The following is a 24,195-nucleotide window of genomic DNA, read 5'->3' as shown; positions in this document are numbered from 1 at the left end:
AAACACCCGGTATATGTACAGTTGGCTCGATGCTAGACGGCGTGGACAGCCTCATTAGGACCGCGCCCGTCAACAGAACTAGACATGAGTCGACCACCAAAAGAGTCGTCAAGTTCTTCGCCGACCAGAAGCTGCGACTCACTCAAGCAGACAAGCAACGCGGATTCGTCATCATGCCGTCTGGTATGTTTAACGAGAAGGCTCATGAGAAGCTGTGCACAGGAATTTCCGCAAGACCGTGGTTAATCTGGGCAAGCAGAAATCTAATGCGGTTTCTCTGTGTGAAAGTATTAGCTTGGACAGAATTGCTAAAGGTATTCGGCTTTGTAAAGGAAATAGCTTAAATGCGTTTTTTACCGCCAAAACACATAAGGAAGGAACACCGTTTAGATGTATCGTCAGTGAAAGAGGGACTTGGCAGAGCCATGTTAGTGGTTTCCTGCTAAGGCATCTTAATAGTTTAGAAGTCGAAGACCCATTTTCTTGCAGGAACCCTCTTGGTGTTGTTAAAATTTCTGAATGACAATAAGTCGTCAGGCTATATGTTTTCTATTGACGTTGTTGATCTGTTCTATTCTATCCCACAGGCTGAGTTGTTAGCCGCTGTACAGTCGTGCATTGAAAAGAATGGGGCGGTTTCCTTCCAGAACTCTGCCGGTGTTTCTGTTGCAAATTTCTTGGCAATGTTAGAGTACTACTTGTCTTGCACTGTGGTATAATTTGAAGACCAGCTGTTTCTTCAGAAAAAAGGAATTTGCATTGGTTCTTGTGTGGCTCCTGTGCTATGTAACATTTTTCTTGTGCAGATGGACAGGTCACTGGCGGATACATTTGGCGAAGCCAAAGTGCTGAAAACTTTTAAATATGTTGACGATTTTTTTATTATTTTAAAGAAACAGGTTTCCTCATCTTACCCACAAATAGTGGAAGAAGTTTTGTCTGGTTTTAAACTACTTGGAGAAGGTTTGGACTTCATCCACGAGCTTGCCTAGACAGTGACATCAACCTTAAAGACCAAAGCTTTTGCTGGATGTATCGCCCTCGCGCACAAAAAGAACTAATGTCCTATGATTCTTTCCATTCAAGGTCAGTAAAGCGCGCCATTGCTCAGATGTGCCTGGAAGCATTGCTGAAGAAATCATGTTGCCATAAAGCGGAGGAAAGCTTTCAAACCCAGATGCAGCTCCGGTTGTTAAATGCGCCGTGGGAGTCGTCTATCGGATCCCTCTTACATGCGGAAAGAAGTACATCGGACAAACCGGCCACTGTATTAACGACCGATTAGCAGAACATAATCGGGATTTACAAAATGGTACTGGTTCGCATCTGCCGCATCATTGTAAAGCCAGCGGAGAAGAAAGGAAGATTAGGTGTGTGGCAAGGCTAAAAGAAACAAAGGTTTTAAACAAAAGTAAGGACCAGACAGGCCGTTAACTGTTAGAGGCCTTCTATATTAAAAGAAACTGTAGCGATTGTGTCAGTACCCCATACCCATCTATCACTATTTATAAGAATGAAACTGCTTTTTTAGATACACGGATTTGAGATATGTGTGTGCCGCACCTATCTTTTATCCACTTTTTTTGTAGAACCCTCGCGCCCATGTGCGGTTCTTGCTACCCATGCTGATTGTTGCCCTTGTATTCATTCGCATTCGCGATGAATAAACAGTTGGAAGTTGCGCTTGTCCCATCTCGCTTGCTATGTGCTGTCCTTTTCGGCGCTACAACCCTTTTCTGGAAATATTTTGAAAGCTTTGGTTCCATGTATTTCTATGGAAGCCAAGCCCACTTTTTAGCCCCAGTCGGAACTGCCTGCCGAAAACTCCCGCTTTGTTTGTAAATACGGTGTTTGTCTATACAGAATACTAACGGCTGGCAATGAAAACAAATTCTCTTTAAAATATGAAAAGGTTTACCAGTTACAAAGATTTTAACCAAGATTTCAACCTCCACACCTCCAGCACTGTGCTTAAAAGCCTGCTGCTAACTGCATCAAGTTATTATGCTTCGCAGTGGGAGTATACCTCCGCTGCCAAAAGTGAGCATTACATATGATCGAAATCTACATTGGCAGCATATCTTGGCCTTAAAAGAGAAGAAGAGAGCATACTCCCTTTTTGCTCCCAAACAGGCTTATTCATGTCTAGAGTGTACCACACAAAGCTGACACCTAAACCAAAGATTGGGTGCTTAACAGCTGCACTGTACACATGAAAAACAAAAAAAGAGTATGCCCAGAACATAATGTGGGAGTGGTCAAATATATTATGGCACTCCTTCCATCCTGGTGGCAGGATTTCTCCCCACAAAGGACCCAATGGAACCTGCAATGTAGTTCCAGTGTGAATGAGCAGGACCATCAGCATGCTGTTGGTGCACACTACTGCTACAACACTGGCAGACCCCTTGCTTTGTTGGCCCCCTGACAATACTGGTGACACATTCCTCCGAGGTTTTTTGTCAGCCTCAGCACATAGTACCACATAGCAGGAGAAGGCATGTGCACTTCATCAATGTGCAAGCAAAGGAAGAGTTGTCACCGTATTTTCTTTTGTATTAAGACGACGCTGATGAGCCCACAATGGGCAGTGCCAACTCGCTGTTAGTTTATTCCTACTCTGAGGATGAATGCATACTGTGAGGATTCATGGCATCTGCAGGGCAGCCTTTCCCTCCAACTCTCAAGAAACCTCGTCACTAAGCAAGGTAAAGGTGCCGCACCAATCAGTATGAGGCTGGCACGATGAAGGAAATGATTGATTTACTGGCTGAAGTGCTAGAACGTATGATGATGTGCAGGTGAACAGCGTGTGATGCCGGCAAGGGGAGGGGCCCCAATTCGGCTGTACTTCGGCGTCACCATCTTCGGTGGCTGGTGCTGCTCCTGCTGCATAAGGCCGCTGCTGCTGCTACAGTAGGCCCCACCGCTAGTGAAGAAGTTCAGTGAAGCTGGGAGCCGGAACGATACTTTCTGCTTCTGAGGAGTGGCAGGGAAACATGGCGGAAGAGGGCAGCCGGCCAGATGGGGCAGAGAAAGCACACATGAAGGTCCAGTGGGCGGAACGTCCTCTGTGAAGGCTGGCTTCAAGCGGCTTGCGGACAGAGTCTCGGCGAACAAAGATGTGCGTGCAAGTTGCTAGTTCAGATGGAACATGTGATGATGGTCAAGACTGGCATCGGAGATGTGGGGCCCTTGTGGGGAGATATTCTGAGATGACGGCAAAAATAGCGGAGCTGCACCACGTAATCGGTGGGGTCAAGACTTGTAGACGAATCTGTAGATTCGAAAAATTCACCAGGAAGATGCAGGGGTGAGCCGGAGGCAAGTTCTGCCGGAGTGCAATGAAGATCTTAATTCAGTGTAGCACGGAGGCTGTGCAGAACCAGTGGTAGGGAGGCAGTCCAGTGGGTGGTGTCGAGTTCGGCTTTAGGGGATGTTTTTATTGAATGATGGAAGCGTTCGATCATGCCTTTGCCGATGGTATAGTAAGCAGTAGTTCTAACTCCAGAAGTTCCAAGTAAAGTTATAAGGTTATTAAAAAGTGAAGATTCAAACTGGGTGCCACGGTCAGTGGTGACGGTCGAGGGAACCCTGTACCGGGAGACCTAGCCAGCGACGAAGGTTCTGGCGATGGTGTCACTGGTGGCATCTGGCAGAGGGAATGCTTCGGGCCAGCGAGTAAACCAATCAATGCAAGTAAGAAGATATGACTGTCCAGCGGAAGCTGGCCAGGGACCCAAGATATCGATGTGGACGTTGTCAAAATGGGCTGATGGCGGAGGGAACAAGCCGAAGGGAGGGGTCATGTGTCGCTGAGTTTTAGACTGCTGGCAAGCAAGGCAGGCACGGGCCCAGGCGCACACATCCTTGCTGATGCCAGGCCAGACGAAACGTTTTGTGAGAAGATGTTGCGTGGCGCAAATTCCGGGATGGGACAGACCGTGGAGGGCGTCGAAGGCAAGACGACGAAAGGCAGAGGGGATCAAAGGGCACGGAGTGCCGGCCAAAGAGTCGCAGATGATGGGGACGGGGCATGAAGGGAGAAGAATTTCACGGAGAACCAGCGAACCAGGGTCCTTGTGAAGGTCCATAACTTCCGAGTCATGTTGCTGCGCTTTTGCGAGGGCGGCAAAGTCGAGTTCGGTGATGGAGCAGCAGAGGCGAGGGAAGCAGCAACACGTGACAGAGCATCCACCGGGGCACTGTCAAGACCTTGCACATGTCTGATGTCGGTCGCGAATTCTGCCACGTACGAAAGGTGACGAATTTCACGGGGCGAGAATTTACCGCTCCCCGACTTGATGGCAAAAATGAGTGGTTTGTGGTCGATGACGATGTGGAACTGCTGACCTTTTAGGAGGTGCTTGAAATGCCGCATGGACATGTACATAGCCAGAAGTTCACGGCCAAAAGTACTGTAGCGGCTTTTTGCAGCAGAAAGCTTGCGGGAGAAAAAAGAGGGCTCCAAGACCCATCCACGAGCTGGTGTAGCACGGCTCCAACGCCGGAGTCGGAGGCGTCGGTCATAAGGCGTAGGGGTACATCAGGGCACGAACGGGCAAGGAAAGCGAAGTCAGATAGTTTCGCTTTGGTGGCCTGGAAAGAATCCAGAGGAGCTGAAGACCACGTCAGTTGTGAGGAATTTGTTTTCTTGCCTTGAAGCATGTCCGTCATTGGTTTGAGGAGTGCAGCACAGTGAGGAATGAAAGGGCCATAAAAATTGATAAGGCCGAGAAATTCACGGAGCTTGCGGATTGAGGCAGGCTGCGGAAAGTCTTGAATGGCCTGGACTTTTAATGGGAGAGACCGGATGCCGGAGCAGTTGACACGGTGACCAAGGAGTCGAGCTCCGACTTGCCGAATTCACATTTTGCTCTGTTGATGATCAGGCCGTAATCAAAGAGACGTTGAAAAAGCTGCCGGAGGTGTTGCAAGTACAGCTCCGAATCGTAGCTGAATACGAGGAGGGCATCAATGTAGGCCATGCAGAAAGGTAGACTCCGTGTAACTGTGTCCACGAAGCGTTGAAATGCAGAGGCTAAATGGCATGCGGAGGTATTCGAACAGGCCGAATGATGTAATGACTGCAGTTTTGGGTACATCGAATGGTTCTACAGGGATTTGGTGGTAGGCCTTGACGAGATCGATTTTAGAGAAAATTGTGGCGCCATGCAGTGCAGCGGTAAGATCCGTGATGTGAGGTGGGCGATAACGGTCCGGAACGGTAACGTTGTTGAGAGCGCGGTAATCACCACATGGGCGCCAGTCCCCTGGGGATTTTTTCGGTACCATGTGTAGAGGTGACGCCTATGGAATAAATGAAGGTCGGATAATGCCGAGCTCCAGCATGTGTTCAAACTCGTTGCGGGTGATCTGTAAATGGTCTGGAGCAAGGTGACGGGCTCGAGCGTGTGGGGGCGGGCCAGTGGTCACAATGCAATGCGTGAACTGGTGTTTGACGAGCAGTAAGAAGTTGGAAGGATGGAGCAGAGAAGGGTATTCATCCAAGAGGATCTCGTAGGCCGACTGGTGTGGGCTGGGTATACTGGCAAGTGGTTCTCGAAGACGGAGGTCCTGAACAGAGAGGTTTGTCGCAGCGTCCGCGAGACTCTTGCTGTGCATGTTGACCAGCAGGTTGTAGTGGCGCAGGAAATCAGCTCCAAGGATTGGGTAACGTACGTCCGTGACGAGGAAAACCCATCGGAGCACACATGTCGGAGGCCCAAATTGAGTGTGAGAGCATGCTCGCCGTACGCTACAACGCGATCGGTGTGAGCTTTGTAGCGATGGGCCAGTGCGGCGAGAAGGTGATGACATAATGCTGCAGGAGAGGACACTCACCTCTGCTCCGGTGTCGACGAGAAAACGGGGGCCAAAGATGTGGTCACAAATGAAGAATAAGCGGCTGTTCTCAGGGGTGACACCACTTGCCGCTTCTAGTGGTGCCGTCAGAAGTTTCCCTGGAAGCAACAGGGAGGTGTACACCGACGTGCTGCTTCATCAAAGGTGTGGTGATACCAGCACTCACTGACTTGAAGAGGTGGGGTAGCACTACGTTGGCAAGGTGAGGTCTGGCGACGGGAAGGCGAGAGAGAGCGGGAGGTCGACAGTGCGGTGATTTGGTCGGAGAGACGTGTGATCTGCGCGTGGAAGTCATCACGGAGGCTCTGAAGGTCACGGGGGAGGGAAGAGATGATGACAGGGTGGGAGGCTGCGACACTGCGCCGAGAGAAATTGTGGAGTAGGAAAAGTCCATGACGGAGTCCGCCAGCTCAGCGAGCTTTTCCAAAGACAACCCCTGGGCGGGCACAAGCACCAGGCGGACCGAAGACGGCAAGCACTGAAGGAAAAACTCGCGCAGGAAGGCTTGGTCGAAGATGGCAGCCTTGTCGCACAGGAGCTGCTGGAGCCACTGCAGCAACTTTATAGGTTTGCAGTTCCCCAGTTCTTCAGAGGAGATGAGCTGCTGCAGGCGGTGATGTTCCGAGACGGCTGTTTCACTTGATGAGTTCAGCAACCAATGTGTCAAACGGGGCCGAGGCGGGCGGAGTTATGAGGAGGTCGCGGACTTCGGCGGCAATCTCAGGTGGTAGCGACGCAGTGACGTGATGAAACTCCTGCGCCTGGGTGGTGATGCGGCCAATAGTGAACTGGCTGTTGACCTGAGCGAGCCAGAGTTGAGGATTGGCCGTCAAGAACTGGGGAAGACGAAGGGACAGCACAGAGACGGTGCTGGTGGGTCTGTCACCGGGCATGGCGGAGGCGTTGTCGTCGCCATCGGCCATGATGGGACCGGGTGTTCTAGTGGACGTCTGGAGTCACCAGTTTGTCGCACCAATCAGTATGAGGCCGGCACGATGAAGGAAATGAATGATTTACTGGCTGAAGTGCTAGAATGTATGATGGCGTGCAGCGGAAAAGCGCGTGACGCCGACACGAGGAGTCCTCTCATTCCTCTACGCAATCCTCTCATTGGGCCATAAGGCGCGACGCAAGTGCAAAAGTTGCACTTCCACGAGGGCTGGTCACAGACAGCAGCGAGTACAAGAAACGCCAGTGATGAGTGTGGGACACAGGCCTAACGCAAGCAGCAACGTACATGAGCGATCATTTCTCGCTGTTCCCGAGACTTCGGGCAGGGCATCATTGTTTTTCTTTTTCATACCTACCCGTACGAGTGTCACAGAGACCTTTGCTGATGGATATTTAGGTGCCTTGACTCACTTGCCCAACCGTTATGTGCTGAGAGGCTCACGGACCATCTATGTGGATACTGTAAGCACCACGGTGACACCTGTCAAGTGCCAGCTGGTGCTGACCCAAGTCAGGGGACTGCATGTGCCATTGAGCAATGACCACTGCACTGGCCTGCTTGCGCCAAGCACTGGCTGTGTGCACATTCGCTGTGGACCGTTGTTGGGTAGCAGCGAATACCAGGCACATATTAGGTGAGGAAGTACAACACAGTGCTTGTATTCTACATTGTAGCTGTCTGTACAGTAAATGCCTGTACTTTTAACTTTGTGAATTTTCTCAAAGTGAGGACGCCCGTGCACCAAGAGCAGACCGTGCCCTTTCGATCTGCTGCTCAAATCCCACAGTGGTTCTCTTTCCTTGCACGCTGTGGGGACAGGTCGCGAAGCTCACTCTTGGGTTAAGGAACTGCCGACAGTACACAAATGATAATGGCACTTGTGACACAGGCAAGGTAACCACAGTTTTTTCAGGGCATCCTACTTCCCCATGTACCCGTCGTAATGACTCAGCGGCTATGGTAGCTGCATGCTGAGCATAAGCTCAGCTGCGGACACGTTTGAATGAAGGCTGGACGCCAAAATAGCCATGTATTAACACTTAGGTGCATATTCAACATCCTGGGTGCTGGAAGTACTACAGACACCTAATTTTATTGCATTTTTCTTCTTTCAAATGATGTGTTAGACATCAGAATACAGGGATCACTGCGTGGTTTTTGATCTACAATTGCTAAGTAATTTGGAATTTAATTTATTCTTTCATGCTGTTTCAGTTTCGGTTACATCAACCGAACGATGGCTGTGACGTGTAGTTGAAGTTTAGATCACGTGATGCACAAAAAAATGGCAATATAACCGCTGATGTGTAGTTTTAACTCATTACAGCATTTAAACCAGCCTGCTTCAATAGCTTGAATTACAGCAAATGACGTATCAGCAATTATATTCCTGTTTTTTTGCGTCTCACGTGACATAAACATCGACTATACATCACAGCCGTAGTCCAGTTGATGAAACCAAAGCTGAAACAGTGTCAAGGCGAAATTCAATTATTTATCAATTATTTAAAGGTTGTAGGCGGGTGCCATGGGGTGCTCCATGTATACGAATGTCTAGCTTGACATTTGAAAAAAGAAAATGTGCAACCAAGAAATTGGTGTCTATAGTCCTTTAGGATTAACCTGGAGCCCTTCGCTATGATGTGCTTCATGGCATCAGTGTGAAGCAACCTGCCTGGAATTCTGCCTCCTCGGTGGTCCAGGGGTCTCGGCACAGGGGTGACGTTGCACCCAGCACGGCACAGCACAGAGACTCGCCCACGGTGAAGTGCACCTCCACATCGGCGCTCTGCAATGGCCCACCATGCACATCAGATGACACTGCCCGGGCCTCCTGGATCGCACCTTGTTTACGGTGCAGTGTGGTTTCATTTGAGCTAACATTTCAGGACAAACGCAATATGCTAACCAGCATGGAAAAGGGACTGTTGCCAACAATAATATTGCCTCGCAAAATGTGGCACGTGAATGTATTTGTACACTGACTGCTTGTAACCAGTTTCACAACAATACAAAAGCATGCTAACTATCAATGTTATGTCAAGTGCACCAGGGACCACCAACACTCTGGGAGAACACTGTTAAACTGACATCACCTCGGTCAAGATATGCCAAGGTAGGAATGGTGCTCCAATAGAAAAGAGTAGAAGACTGAAGGGAATGTTGGGCAAACCCTGACAGGTGGTTTGCTGTCCACGCCCTATGGTTGCAATTTGTGTTAGCAGTTCCATTAAAACTCTCAGACATCCTTAAAGGGCCTATGAAATGTGGTTTTCTAAGTGGCTATCAAATGTGTGCACTACGCAAAGTAAATGCCATTAAGTGTGCATGCCACATACGAGTGCTCAGAAATATATTTCAGAAGGGTATATGCTTGGGCTTGTTGGTTCATAACTTCAAGGTGAAAAACGTAGCGCAAAGAAACGAGGACACAGAAAGACGGACAACACACGGCGCTTACTTCCAACAAATTGTTGGAAGTAAGCGCCGTGTGTTGTCCGTCTTTCTGTGTCCTCGTTTCTTTGCGCTACGTTTTTCACCTTGGAGTGCTCAGAAGTTAGCTCATAATTTACAAATCCTTTTTAAAAAGTCCTGTTCAGGGCCGCTCGTGTAATTATGCCTTTGAACGTCATAAAGCATCAGTAGTAAGGAGCTGTCATTGGCTCGCCAGAACTTGCAGCAAAGGAGGGGTGCACGGCTGCTGGCTGGATTCCAAGGCACATCTCCCTTTCCACTCAGGGAGTTTTTTCACTACAACACTTCTACCATGCAAGGCCACAGGTTCACAGGTCACAGGTGGAAGTGTGCACATGGCATTCCCCACTGACAAGTCACAGCACCAAAGGATTGGACATATCAACCTAATGCTTTATGATGTTAAAACAGCGCAAAAAGACGACGGACAAGAAGAAAGCAGGACACAAGACAAGTGCTGTGGAAGGTTAGGACAGTAAAAGGAACCCGCTGCAAAGGAAACATACCTTAGTAAAACGTCTTCTTGTCTGTTGTCTCTTTGCGTTGCTTTAGCATCGAGAAGCCATATCAACTCCCCCGGCTCAACGTTTTACTAAAGCTTTAGCCTCACTTCATGTGGAGATTCATGTGATGATTTCTCGCTTGGAAAGTTATGCTGTCCATTAGTATTGTACAAGAGATCTCTGCTTGTCTTCAAAACAAACATGTTTACCATGACAAGCTAGACAGCAGAACATCATTAATTCGAAAACCACCGGGCCACACAAAATATCTGAATTATGCTGGTGCCTAAGTCATTCAAAAACAAATCAAAATGAAAAAAGGCAAGTGCGAAACGTTTTGCACACAGCAAAGCTGCACTTGACATCCAGCAAGTAATTCCTCCCAAAGTGGGAGCTCATTTGGACTCACTGTGGTCGCTATGTCATTGGCAGCGCCACATTCGATGTATATAGAACATGGCTGCACATCTTTCTCTATGTAACTCAGCCGTTGGTAGAGCTCTTCGCCATTCACTAGCACTTTTATACTTTGTCATCTCCAAAGTTTGTGAGGGTGGCAGCCAAAATAGGAACTAGCAAAGCTCAACCTCATCAACCCGCACTCATACCCGACCCCTCAATGCCCGGCATGCCCGGCCAGAGGCACGGCCGAACACCTTTTGTGGCGCTGCCCTGCTTTTGACGTGGTGCGGGAGCGTGCACTTCAGTCCCTGGGCGGGCACCGACCTGGCACCTTGCAGGAATGGGTCGATCCACCATTACACATCGGATCATCGGACGCACTCCGGCTCTGGCGGGCTATTCTCCTAGACTTCAAGGAAGAAGAAGGGTCTGGCCGTTTCTTCGCAGAGCCGACCACAGAACCACCCCACTTAGAAGAAGAAGTGGAAACCGGCCCTCCTCCCCCTCCCCCACCTCCACCCCCATGAAGCCCCTCATTTCTGCCGCAAGGCTAGGCCTATTTTATGCAGAAATAAAGACGTATAAAAAAAAAAACTAAACTCTATGTCAACGCCAGATGCAGTTGAACATCTTGATCAGTCGATGATGAACTGCAGAGGGCCACTTTGGCTGGCGCAATGTTACTGTGCAATGTTCCAAGTGAGAGTATTACTGCTGTCTCTGCACCACTGTGTGAAGTATTTAAGATTCCCGTAAGGTGCACGCTGCTTAATGGGGTTCTGCACCAACGAAATTCTATGAATTACCTGGGATCGAATTAACCAGTAATGAGTTACTCAGGGTTTACTGCAGCTCTGGTATGCATCAAGCTATATTCCATTTTTATTTATTTATTAAAGATACCTGCAGCGCCCGGAGGCATTATTGCAGGGGGGGAAACAAAATGACTTCTGCTCGTTTGGCCGAAAATAAAGATAACAAAAATACAATACAAATACAACTACAAAAATACAAAATACAAGTAATATTAGATGAGGAAAAGCATGCACTGAAGGAGAACAACCGCGCTCCAAAAAAAAAATGCTAATGAAATGAAAAGACACATGCAAAAGAACTGCGCGCCACATAACAATTCAGATAAGAATGCGCTGAATTGACCTTCCGTGCAGCACTCAGTGACGCCGGCCAGCAGCCTCTTCCACTCATAGATCGTCCGTGGAAAGTACGAGGCTTTGTACTTTAATCTCTCGAATCTTCCACTGATGACCAAGTCATCTAGAAAAAAAGTGAGGCTGAAGCAGGTACCGGTCTTTGTCAATGCTCAGTCTTCCAAAATAGATGCATGCATGATTTGCAACCTCAAATGTTTCCAACGGTTAGCTAAAGATCCCCAACCAAGGCGACACTTACTTGAAGCACTAAGGATGCTATAAGACAGCTAGAACAACCAGCAGAGCACACAAATTTTGAAGGTGTTCCTCAGCGTCTTGTCATCTGCTTGACATCACAGATGCATGTCTTTAAACAAGGCTCATCGGCAAAAATGCCCCCACTGAGAAAAGTGTGAAACAATGTCGTCTACAAGCTGTAAGGAAACACCGCAACAACAGTGCTCTTGCGTTCGTTACAACTAGGGGTGTGCGAATATTGAAATTTCTGAATATGAATCGAATACAAATATGAAAAAAAAAAAATGCCTTCGAATATCGAATGCAGTAAAACCTTGATATGTTCGCAGTTCGTGTATTCAAAATCGTGGACATTAAAAATGCCTCATAGACTAGCACTATATTTCTCCTGGTTAATAATGTCATGTAGCACTTTCCGTTGGGAACGCAAGGCCTAGACAGTAGAGGAACGGCAATATCAAGAAGCACCAAGAAGCAGCACCAAGAGGTGGCCTGAGCAGATGATGATGATGATAAACTTTATTTAATCAACAATCTATTATTAGTCAGATCCTGGACTGGTGTCAAGTTCTCTCTTCTCCTTGGCTTTGAGGATCCATGAAGTGGCATGCTCAGACTTCCGAAGACTGATGAACGGCCCTCTTTCAGGTTTGAGGGCCCGAGTGAAAGGATGTGGCCGGAACAAAATATAAGTTTCTTCACCAGAGCCACCAGCGTGGCACATGAGCTTCGTGCCAAGCAGCCACCTTGCAGCTATTGCTGCAAACACAGCAAATCACTCCCCAAAAACAATTTCCCGGCTACTACATTTGAAATTTCGACAAGCAGTGGTCATATAATATGATTTCTGACCAACCGCACATGTGCAAACGTTGAACTAGGCTGAACATAGAAGTGGGCATGAGACATCAAGAGCTAGAATGCAGCGGCAGCTATCTGCCGTGATGGCTTCCCAAACTCCTTTTAGCAAGCACCTACATTCACACCTAAACTCCTAATCAGCCCTTAGTAAGCCAAACGCGATAGCGTTAGAAGTCATTTAGCCCTCCTTTGCAACGCACTATTATGCTACGCACGCATCTGTCTTGGAGTCGCTTTCTTTTTACGCAAACGGACTGCTGACATGACTGCGAAGTGCTCCTTCGCCACTCTCCTCTCCCCCCTCCCTACCTCTTTAACCACGTCACGAGCGCTATCACAAGTCTCGACATGCCAACCACAGAACAGTGGAAATTTTCTACGGGCTCTAACCACTGCGCACCAGGCACCGCACCAGCCCCTCAGCTGTCATCCACCTTGACATGTAGTGAGCGGCACCTCCCTCTCATTGGTCGATTCTGGCATGATGTCACGACCTCTGACGGCCAATCCTGAATTAGTGCGACAACACGCAAGGGTTTTGCTCCGAATATCCGCTCTAACGCTATCACGCTAATAAAAACTGCGCATGAGCATTCAAGAGAGCCATTTTTGTGGGGACGCACAACGCGCGGCACGGAGGCGAGCGGCGACGTTTGCAATCCACTGGTCTCCTCGATTTGGCTGCACTTTCTGCACTAGTTCACGAAAGCGCTGTGCCAGTGCAGCACCAGTTCTTGCGGTGCGCGTGTAGCCTGACACTAGTGCTGTCGGTGCAGCGGCCAAATCGAGTGCAAAAGTGCAGAAACGTTCGTCTGCTGTGGCCGTGTGTTGTGTTTGTCGCGTGTTTTACATATGCGCGGAATTGTGCAAGCTGTATTATATGCTGTGCATTTGCTTGAAGTGGCACATCTTGTGGAGCGGCTATGAAATTTGTTAATTCCAAAAGTGGTGAAGAATTTGACACTGTCCTTTCCATTGGGTTGAGCAAAGTGGCGCAGGCCAGCCGACCGCGTCACTGATTCAACAGGTACTTTGAAGAGACAACAAACTTTACAGTTCATACGCATGATTCAGGCCTTTTCTATTCTATCGAAAAGTGACTGCGGTTGTCCGCCCAGAGTTTCCTGATAACTTGACTATATTTGAACTCAACTCGATCATGTTCACTTTTGGCGGACGGTGACGATGACATGACAATCAGAGACTAACTGGCAGGCGAAGGCGTGGGCTGACGCTGACTTCAAGCCTAGTCGCTGCCGAAAGTGGAGGTACATATCGCAGCAAGTCGTCACAATTAAACATTGCGATCACCCACATATTATAAAACATCTCACCATCTGCCTCTTATGGAATCACTCCATTGTGCTGCATTAATAATAATAATTGAACACAAAATAGAAATGATGTAAAGCATCATACGAGGTTGGACAGAAAGATAAGAACCCATACGCAGTGCACCATGCCAGCCTGTCGCGCGTACATAGAAACGCACACATCCCGCACACACCTGCACACATACACACACGTATGCGCACTGTCATTTCAGCTGTTTGATGAGGACATCGTGCAGATGCCGCGTCTATCACGGGTACACGGCGGTCTCGACAATGGTCTCAACGCCGCTCACTAAAACAAGCATGGTCGCGGAGCCGTCTGCTACGAAGCGCGCCAAGCACCTTGCACTACTTGCACGAGAAGAGAAATCACCGGGAGGCTAGTGCAGGAGTGCAGAAGAACTCCTGCAGCATGAGGCCAAATCGAGTGCCGAAGTGCAGGTGGCACTAGCTGCACTGCCAAATCGACCGCAAGAGTGCTGCACCTCTTGAACTGGTGCAGAAAATGCAGCCAAACCGAGCAAACCTCATTGCCTCCTCGGGAAAGAGAGAAAACCGGTTGTAAGTGAGGGCAGCGCCTCCTCACTGGCGAGGGAGACGAGAGAACTGGGAAGAGCCAGGTGTTTCCTCCGCAGTAGAGTGCACGTGCACGCCAATCGGGGAGGCCACGATCCAGGCGGTGGTTGCGCCTGCAGCGCCCCACGACTGGAACTGCTAGCACCAATGGCACATTTCCACAGAGTTATCTTCCTCTCTCTCCTCCATTTTCCTTTGTGCACGGCCGGCCTCGAGGGGAGCGCACGCTCTTTCATACGGCCTCAGCACTGAACGCGTGGACAATAGGGGCTCGTCTATGCGAGTCGCGCTCTCCGCCGTCGCTAGGGGAACGGTGACATTACCATTCACGGGCCACTCGCATCTGTGGTGGCTGGTGGTGCGTGCCCGGTTTCGCACTTCCGAGCGCTGATTAACGACAATTGGCGCCTCAGAAAAAAAAAACACAAGCAAAGGAACAACACAGGCATGTACGTTATGGAGATAGAACTACAGAGGATAATTGTTGAAATAGCGCAGGCTGTTAAAAACTAGCGACAAGTCACCCTCCCATTTCAAGACTCAAAACGACTATAGGACAGATATTGCGGGGATCAATGCACGATTTATACTGTGATCATTTTTGTTCTCGTGGTAATCACTTGTCGCACATACTCAGTAGTGGCTAACCACAGGTGATGGTTGCAGCCAAAGTAAACAAGCACTTGAAGTACGCACGCAAGAATCTATAGGTGGTTGTTCACACAAATCAGTCGAAATCTTGGGCTCTTATGGAATCATATATGTATATCACCTTTACAAAACAGCATGTAGCGTCGATACCTTCAAATATTACTGACGGATGCCTCAGCAAAACACTAAATTTGCTACATAACATACTTGGTGCAGCAAATCGGCCCGTAAATAATTTCTTAAAAAGTGGGCGAGTTCCATAGGCTGATGATGTCAGCTCAGTGATGTCACATTCAAGTTTCAGGAAAGAAAACGAGTACAGTGCAGATATTGCAGAGATAAATTGGTTAAACCCACGATTTACACTCTGGTAAATTTATTTTGCACGGTTATCACTTGTCGCGCATTCTCAATGAACGGGTACTGCAGATGGTGGTTCATGGCGGAGTGGATGTAAGCATGCGATAATCAGTGGATGGACACTCATCATGGTGAAATTCTAGGTTCCTCTCCAGCTGAATCGCATGTACGACCTTTCTCAAAATGTATGCGGCGTCGGAAGCTGTTAACAATGAATGCGGTAGAAAGCAATGAATTCAAGTTGCATATGTGGCGTAGGTGCGACTGGCACGTAAAATGTACGTAGGTGTATGCTATAAACCCCCAAGAATTTAACCGAACTTGAATTTTGTTTCTCCTCCTCGTATATTCAGTTTAAGCCTATTCGGTTAAATCGGCGATTAGGTAAACACGATACTGATTGTTTACAGTTTTTTTCCTAAATCCTGACGAGACTATACAACAGCAGTCTATTATTTCTATACTTTCTCCAAATTTGTTAAACAGCGCCTCCAATATTTCCATAAATTAGTACCTTACCACTTTCCAATATTCAAAATTTTTGTTCGAGGATGTTGGACATAGATATTCGTGCATAAAGTTAACATAATTTTATATTCAAGGAAGAAAGGACGGGTGTGGGCTGTGAAACTGATTCCAGCTATGTGTGCTATTGCCTTTATCTGTAACACAAATAATTTATTGAGGTTTGTTTTTGATGTTGTTCCCAAAACCAGATGGTAGTATAGTTTAATTAGGAATATAAGTTACAATTAAGTAGGAGTGCATTCCTAGGAGTTAAGTTTAAGGAGAGTGAAATAAACGGTTAGTTTTAACTAAGGTTGCTCAAATGCAGACGTAGTTATAACACTTGGGAAGGCGTATTTGTTTCATCTCGAAGTCTCTTAGCCAATACATAACCTGTATGACAACAGAGCTAATTTTCTTCCTGTTTGAGTCGTGTTCATGGCCGCATCTCACTCTGCCAGCTAGCTTCAATAAGTAGTCGAAAAGGCAGTGCACACCCTTTGTGAAAAGTGCCCATGAACTGTTGCGACCATAAAAAAGAGTATCGTTGAGATATGCGGCAGAATATTACTATACGGTACAAATTCACATCGCCTTTGGTCATAAACAATATGCAACTAAAATACATCAATGCGCAAGGTATGTGCAGGCCTGCGGATTGAGCATATACTAGCCTGAATAGATTCAAAATAGTTTGCAGCGCTTCAAAAACGTGATGAGCGAGCGAAAGCACCAACACGCCACAGCATTTCAGATGCAAGCGGCCAGTCTGCCTGCTGAGGAGCGGTTAGGGTGCCTGGATGCACCCCCTCGCCCCCGCTCCGTTTAGGGTGGGAACATTCTTTGAAGGACCTGTTGCCATTCCAACCGGTTTTCGTAGCCGCTCTCCGCCATTGCATAGCCCACTCTCCATGGAACCAGCAAGTGTGAACGTTGCGCGGCCGACTGATCGTGGTTCTCGGCACGGCATGCCTGGGTGCTGTGTGCCGTTGTGCACCAACCACTCTAGAAATGGTTGGTTGGAGGATGTTTCACTTTTTAGCAGAGCCGAAGAGAAGACTGCAGTGGATCGCGAAAGTCAAGCGTGATAAGTGGCAGCCGACAAAGGGACCATGCGTGTGCAATGTCAGTATTGTGAGTAACCGCTCTTGGAGTCCATCCATTTGTAATGTACTAGGCGCAACGCCGGGCAGCCAGTGCGCTCATAAGCGTATCATCGTTATATGCACCACGAAATACTCGCCTCTGTGCATTATTTTGACAAATTTCACTGGCACTAATGTGCTAGCGCTTGCATAGATCTAATTACGACAACAGGCATTCTTGTTTCTGACACAAATTTATTTATTTTGTTTTGTTATTGTACCTTAGCCGTAAAAGCAGAAGCCACCAAAAGAACGAATGAGACCTCCGGTGCCATCCGTGGCAAGTGAAGAGGAAAGCTTGCCGCCACACGATGAAGCTTCAGTAGCAACTGGCATTGCGTCAGCTCAAAGCAAGGAACCAGCCTCAGGCTTCATAACCAGCAACATCGAGGTACCTCTAGAACATGCCTGCAGCCCACGAGCAGACAGCATGAGCCATTCGCCAAGTGACAGAAACAATGCACAAGAATCGCAAGGTTCGTCCCCTGCTGCACTGTGTACAGGAGTGCATGACTTCCCATCTGCTAATATCTCCTACGCAGAGCTAACAGGTATGACGAGAAAATATAACCAGCTTCATGAGGTGCACAGCAAGGCAGATGCAATGATTCAGTGCCTTAAAAAAAAAGTGCACGAAGTTCTTCAATGAAGATCAGGTGGAAGCACTTTCTTAGAACAGCAACCAAGGGAACATGTGGTCACCAAAAACAATTAAATTCACATGTGGAACATCGGGGTATGAAACTGTAAGGAAACTTGGATACCCACTTCCCTCCAATAGGACTCTTGCACGTCGCCTCCAAAGTCTCAATTTTACGCTAGGGATCCTAACTGAGGTAGTTGACTTACTAAAGATGAAAGCAGAAGGAATGGAGGATGCCGAGAAAGACTGTGCCTTGTTCCTTGATGAAATGGAGATCGGTGAAGGATATGAGCTTCATCGCTCTGGAGACGCTGTTGGGGGGAAAACTGCCACTAAAGCCAGATGAGCCTGCTCACCATGCCCTGGTATTCATGGTGGGTGGCCTCACTCAGAGAGGGAAGCAAGTAATAGCATACCACTGGAAGTCACGTAGATAGCCTTACCCTCAAGAAGTGCATTCTGCAGATCGTTGAACTTTGTGGTGACATTTCTCTGAGAACCCAGGTCGTAACTTCGGACATGGGAGCTTCAAACCAGGCGATGCGGCGAGAGCTTAGATTTGCGAGTCACAGAAATTCTCGCACACTTTGTGCAATACCACACCCTTGACTTGAAGGGAAGGAGATATTTTTTTACAGCGGACGCAGCACATGTGCTGAAGAATATCAAGGGCTAGCTTCTGAATTCATCTGTGTTTATTCTTAGTGATGCAACTGTATGTCAACATGGCTTGCCATCTAACAAAGTAAAAATGGAACATGTACGCGCTGTAGTAGAGTACGACAGTGACAAAGAGCTAAGACTCTCAAAGCTCTCAGACGCGCATATTACTGATGGTCACTTCACTAAAATGAAAGTTGAAGTAGCTGTACAGTTTTTCAGAGGCTCCTGTCGCAATCACGTATTTGGTGAGGTATCAAATTCTGGGCCCAGAAGCCAAAACTACCGCTTGGTTTCTCGACCTCGTATCTAAGTGGTACACGATTATGTCTTCACGACCCCCTTCAACTGCCCTTAGCCTTGAAAACTCTGAGAAATACCATTCAGCCATCGGCACACTTATGTTGGCGAATGAAACCATTCAAGGTGTGAAGGCAGGTAGCACGCCTCAATGGAAACCGTCTCAAGCAGGCCTCATGATATCAACAACAGTGGTTCTTCGCCTTCACGATACTCTCCTAAACAGCAAAGGCTATAAGTTTTTTTTACTGGCAGAATTCTGCTGTCAAGGCAGAAAGCTGGGCTAGTTGGTGTGTCATCATTAATTAAAAGACTAGTGCATATAACTAGGGCACAAACAGAAGAAGACAGGACGATTGCTAAACATGAACTGAGACTTTACTGCGACAGAAAGGTACATAAATGCACTTCGGTGGTGCATATGCACACTTGGTTGTAACAATACATGCACAATCTAATCAAAATGTGGCAAACTGTTCCTTAGGTTGTGGGGTCGGTTACGAACCCGTGCCGAAGTGTTAACTGAGTGGCACTTCACCCACATATTGCTGGTTCGGGCCAGCTCAAGCTGAGGGCATAGCCAGCGTTCGCCGCGCGCCTGCGCTCTCGCTCCGAAGGAAGGAAGGTGCAGTGATTTAAGAGCACAAGTGTTTATTACACAGGAGGCTGTATTACACAACACTGCACTAATCCCCAGACCTAAGTACAACCCATAGCCCAGCCACAGCACCCAAAAGCGGGCCCGCGGAGCCGAGCGTGCAAAGCAAAGACTACATACGCGTGTGACGGCACAGCCAAGGGCGATAGCATGCCGCACGGCCAACCAATGGGTTAGATCGCGCGCGACACAACACGAGGGAGGATGGGGAATGCGCGGAGCACATCTTGACGACGCAGTCGCACGTCGATGGTCCATCGCGCATCGTCACCGGCAATGGCCGGCGATGACGGAGAACCAGCCAAATCAGGCACTCCTGAATCCGGAGCGCGTGAGCGCCGCACAGGCGGGCGACAGGATTCCGGAGGCTCGGGCCTGGACTCAAGCGTACATACTAGGTGCGCAAGGCCACACCACCCGCGCTCTTGGTCCCCCGGCAAAGGCCGGGGCACCCGGGAGGCGGAATCTACGCACCTTTCTGCTGCCCGAGTTGGAGGCAATCTCCCCGTTCATTTCCCGCTCGGGCCTCTCGCCGAAACAACGCCCAACAGAGCTTCCCTTGGAAAGGAGGACAAGCAGCGCGGCCGCCCACATTCCGTTCGCGGACACCCCACAGGGGGTTTCTAACGAGCGAACGGCAGCAGCGGGCGTGCACTCCGATTGCTCAAGAAGCCACAAGGATTAGGGCCCCGAAAATCGTTGCCGCAGTGAATGTGCTCACACAGTATGAAACGATCAAACAAAAAAACCACAAGTTTCTGCGATGAAACTGTTAGAAGTGGCCATCTTGTTCCAATGCATAACATGTGGGAAAGCCCACTTGCGGAATTTTGCACGATGTCCTAGACTATTAACGTCCAAATGTGACCGGCCCACGCGACAAACGAGGAAGAAAAAAGCGAAGAAAACTCCTTTATACAGTTTTCCTCACAGTTTAAACACCAGCTTTGAATAATTTGCCTAAATATTGTGGTCAGAGTTATGAAAGTTGCCGCGGTGTTCGACCGTTACTGAATATTCGGAAATTGTTGAATGTTCCGACATTCTTCAATGTCGATTTCTCAAATCGCATACGAACCAAACAGCAAACATATTTGATTTGTATTTGAAATTTCGAATATTCACGCAGCCATAGTTACAACACATTGGTGCTCTGTGTCTTTATAGGGCAGAAAGAAGCAAAGTGGATCACTCACTTATTAAAGGTACCGCTTGAGGTGATCCAAGTAAGATACTACTACATGAATGCAACAGTGAACAGCATTTTTTCAAAAGCCGGAGAACTACCCTTCCACATCCAGTCATCTGCTGTGACCTGGGCATTTATTGGTAATTTTAATAGGAACTTGCAACAAATCATATTAATTGCCCAAACACTAGCCTGAAATTATATCAAATGATGTACTTGTTACACTGCCACTGTTTACTGGAATGTGCAGAAGGTGTACAGAAATTGGGTGTAGTCTTTGAATCGGACATTCATTGGAAGCAGCAAATTAAAACTGTTAGCTCTAAATTAGCTTATGGCTGTCATATTTTATTAAGGGCGAGGGAATGTTTTCGTGCACCGATTTTACGGATATTGTATTTCGCGTTTGTCCATAGACACTTATGTTACTGCCCAGAGACATGGGGCGGTACCTATAAAACGTGTTTAGAATCAATCTTACGCTTCCAGAAGCGTGCTGTTCGCACCATAACCTTCGCAAAGACAATCAACCCTAGCCGACCACTCTTTCAAGAACTGCGAATATTACCGGTATCAATTGCATACAAACTAAAGATAGCTCAAATAATAAACACAGTAATTAGAACTAATGATCCAATTCCTCATAGACTGTTTAGATCGCCGCTGAGACAAACAAGAGCCGCCACTAATAATAGATTTAACCTACCGCCTTGTCATAACACTTATGGTCAAAGGTTATTAGAGTACAATGGTGCCCAGATATGGAATGAGATTCCCGATGAAAACAAACTCAAACATAATTTTTCGGCCTTATTGAAAAACATTTTTCTTGTCTGTCCAGAACTGTGGAACTAAATACGTTTGTGCTTGGTTTTGTACATTTATAAACCTATTTTTTGTTGTTTTTCAGAATATGTATGTGCTTAACATATTTGCAATGCCGCTATTGTAGCAGCTCACGTCTTTCTGTACATGTATTTTGAATGTCTGCCATTTCTTTAGTGAATGTCATGTATTTGGACCTTCCACTAGCCGAGCTGGCTATAAGTCCAATCAAGTTCTGATGTATTGGTTTTATAAAATAAAATGATGATGATGATGATGAATCCACGGTAAAAGCAAAAAAAAAGTATATTTGAATGTTACTGCTCTTCACCATTGTCACATAGCAAAGAAACTTCATGCCCTTTGTGCACATATAGAACCCTACCAATGCCACTATGAATGCCATTTTGCATATATCCCAATTTCTCGGTGAAAAGGAGACTTTCATACTAGAGCTCCAATTCACGGCGCAAGAATGCCATCTCTACACACTTCTGTACTCATACAGCAGGGATTCATTTCCTATGTGCCAGTACTCCTTCTCGTACACCGCACGCAATGCTGCCAAAGCTGGCACACCTCCCCACGCAGGCTATATTCCATGCCAGAGAAAGATTTGCAAGCATCTTTCTTTGTGACATGGCTCAAATACCTTGGCTGACAACTAGAGGTGTGAGAACAGTTGCAATTTAGATTATTTGGTTTGTGGGGTTTAACGTCCCAAAGTGACTAAGGCTATGAGAGATCCCGTTGTGCAGGGCTCTGGATAATTTTGACCACGTGCACTGACACCACACGTGGGCCTATAGAATAGCTGTGAACAACATTTAGTATTTGATTCACACTGCATTTCACTAACAGAATTTCCTAGACATTCACAAATCATGAATTTCTTGTTCGTCTAAACTCGAGGCGAAACTGATGAATGGTGGCAGTATCTTGCACTTGTCCCACGAGTTCACTTGCTCTTTCTTTACAGAAACAACTGCCAAAACAAAGAAAAAGCATGTGCACGCTGTAATACTAGACCTTGCGTAAAATCAGTGCCCTGACAGCCATCGAGAAAGCTGCTGATTCGCTTGGGCGTGGCCGCTATGAGCTCGCCGATAGGAAAACTAAGTGCTGCACTTCCATTGTCCCATGATGCAGTCGACAACTGGCTGTGGACCTGGCTGGCAGTGATTTAGATCACTAAAATAGACACGGTACACACAAGCGGCCCAGTTTCTACAGGATCGCCGGATTATGAGAAGTGCATGAGGGACTACACAAGGCCCACGTGCTCTGCTGTGGTTGCTTCACAACAACCATTCTCAATTTTTGTCAGTCAGAATCTAGAAACTGCGTACCTTAGGCCATAGAGGAAAAGAAAAAAGTATGACAGAAACGTCTGTCTCTCAAAGTCAGCTCATGCAACCGCACCACGGCCCACAACCTGGAGCATCTAACAGCACTATTTCACTTCCACGCCTTCGGTTCACGACAGTACAGTCGAGCCCACATATAACGGCCCCACTTAAGACGAACTTTCACTTATAACGAACGAGACCTGCGCAACCGTCAAAATATACATTGTTTCAATGGCACAAAACCACACGTATAATGAATGTCATTCAGCCCTGCTGATCGGTTACAGCAAACGGCAAACGGCAAACCGCCTCCCTACCGACCCAACTGGTTTCGGCGCAGCACCTGCTTGCCGGATCGATGGCGCCGTGGTTAGCCATGGTATGAGGGCCTTCCGGTTGCATCGCACCCCTCGTTCTCGAGCTTCGTGTTGGTGTTTTCCATCGAACTAATTTCCTGTGAGGCCACAGGACCACCAAATGGCCACTGGGTCGTCGAGCAGTGCGACACCGCTATGCGGCACCTACCCGAATGCATACTCTTCAAACCCATTCCATGACTCCGAAATGGATCCCCGTGACAGTTCCTCGCAGAACCAGGATCTTCTGTCCGCTTCGCCCATGGAGAATGCGAGCTCAGCTCTTGGCGGTGGTCCAGGCTGGCAGCACGCACTCAACAAGCGACGGGCAAAGAAGCTCCGCAGACAGGCCAGGCAAGCTCAGAATTCATCCACTCCGGACTCTTCTGCCTCCGTGGGCAGAAACCCGCCAAACACGCCGTCCCAAGCTTCAACCCCTTCCGAAAAATGACATCAAAGTCGTCATCCGACCGACACGTGGGCTTGCGCTCAAGACCTACCCAACCAGGGTCATTTCAGCAGCGCTCGTTCATTCCTGCCGAGACCCGAACAAGGTGAAAGACACATACATACTCCGACCTCATGTCGGGTCCAACATCCTCGTGATCAGCACCCCGCATGAAGAAGCAGCGGCGGAGCTCTGTCAAATCACCCACCTCACCCTGGACGAGAGCCCCCACCCCGTGCAAGCGTACTTCCCCTTTCCAGCTACCACACAGCGAGTGGTCATTCATGTATTTGATCCCTGGGAGGCACGAAACACTCTCATGGTGGGGGTGCGCATCAGAGACAACCGCATCGAGCTCTTAGACGCCAGAATTCTCGGCTCTTCGACGACAACCCTTCTCACGCTCAAAGGACCCCAACTCCCCTGATCCGTATATACGGTGGCTGCGAATACCCATGCTTCACGTACAGGCCAGCCAGGCAATTCTGCTCGATATGTATGCAACCCGGACATCACCCAGACGTCTGCCTGACATCCAAAGTCAGAGTCGACCACCTGTGCAGGGCTCAGGACCCGCCCGTAACACATCAGTGCCAACCCAAGCGCGAATTGTATGCCGGCCAGCATGAGACGGGAACCTGGGAATGCCCAAAACGTCTAAAGCCAGCCAAAACACCATGACCTGCCACTAACAACGGTGCCAAGAAAACTCACCAGTCACGTAAAG

The 24,195-nt window shown here is 48.0% G+C and overlaps 1 protein-coding gene across 1 annotated transcript in view; it reads right to left on the bottom strand.

The window, feature by feature from the left end:
- LOC144124506 (proteasome adapter and scaffold protein ECM29) overlaps positions 1 to 24,195 on the bottom strand; it is a 409,805-nt gene that overhangs the window by 213,583 nt on the left and 172,027 nt on the right. Inside the window, 1 exon segment of the mRNA XM_077657223.1 lies at positions 8,493 to 8,606. Coding sequence (XP_077513349.1) covers positions 8,493 to 8,606 — 114 coding nt within the window.

This window comes from Amblyomma americanum, chromosome 3, assembly GCF_052857255.1.
Source record: "Amblyomma americanum isolate KBUSLIRL-KWMA chromosome 3, ASM5285725v1, whole genome shotgun sequence".
NCBI lineage: Eukaryota > Metazoa > Arthropoda > Arachnida > Ixodida > Ixodidae > Amblyomma > Amblyomma americanum.
This window is presented reverse-complemented; position numbering and strand designations above follow the sequence as displayed.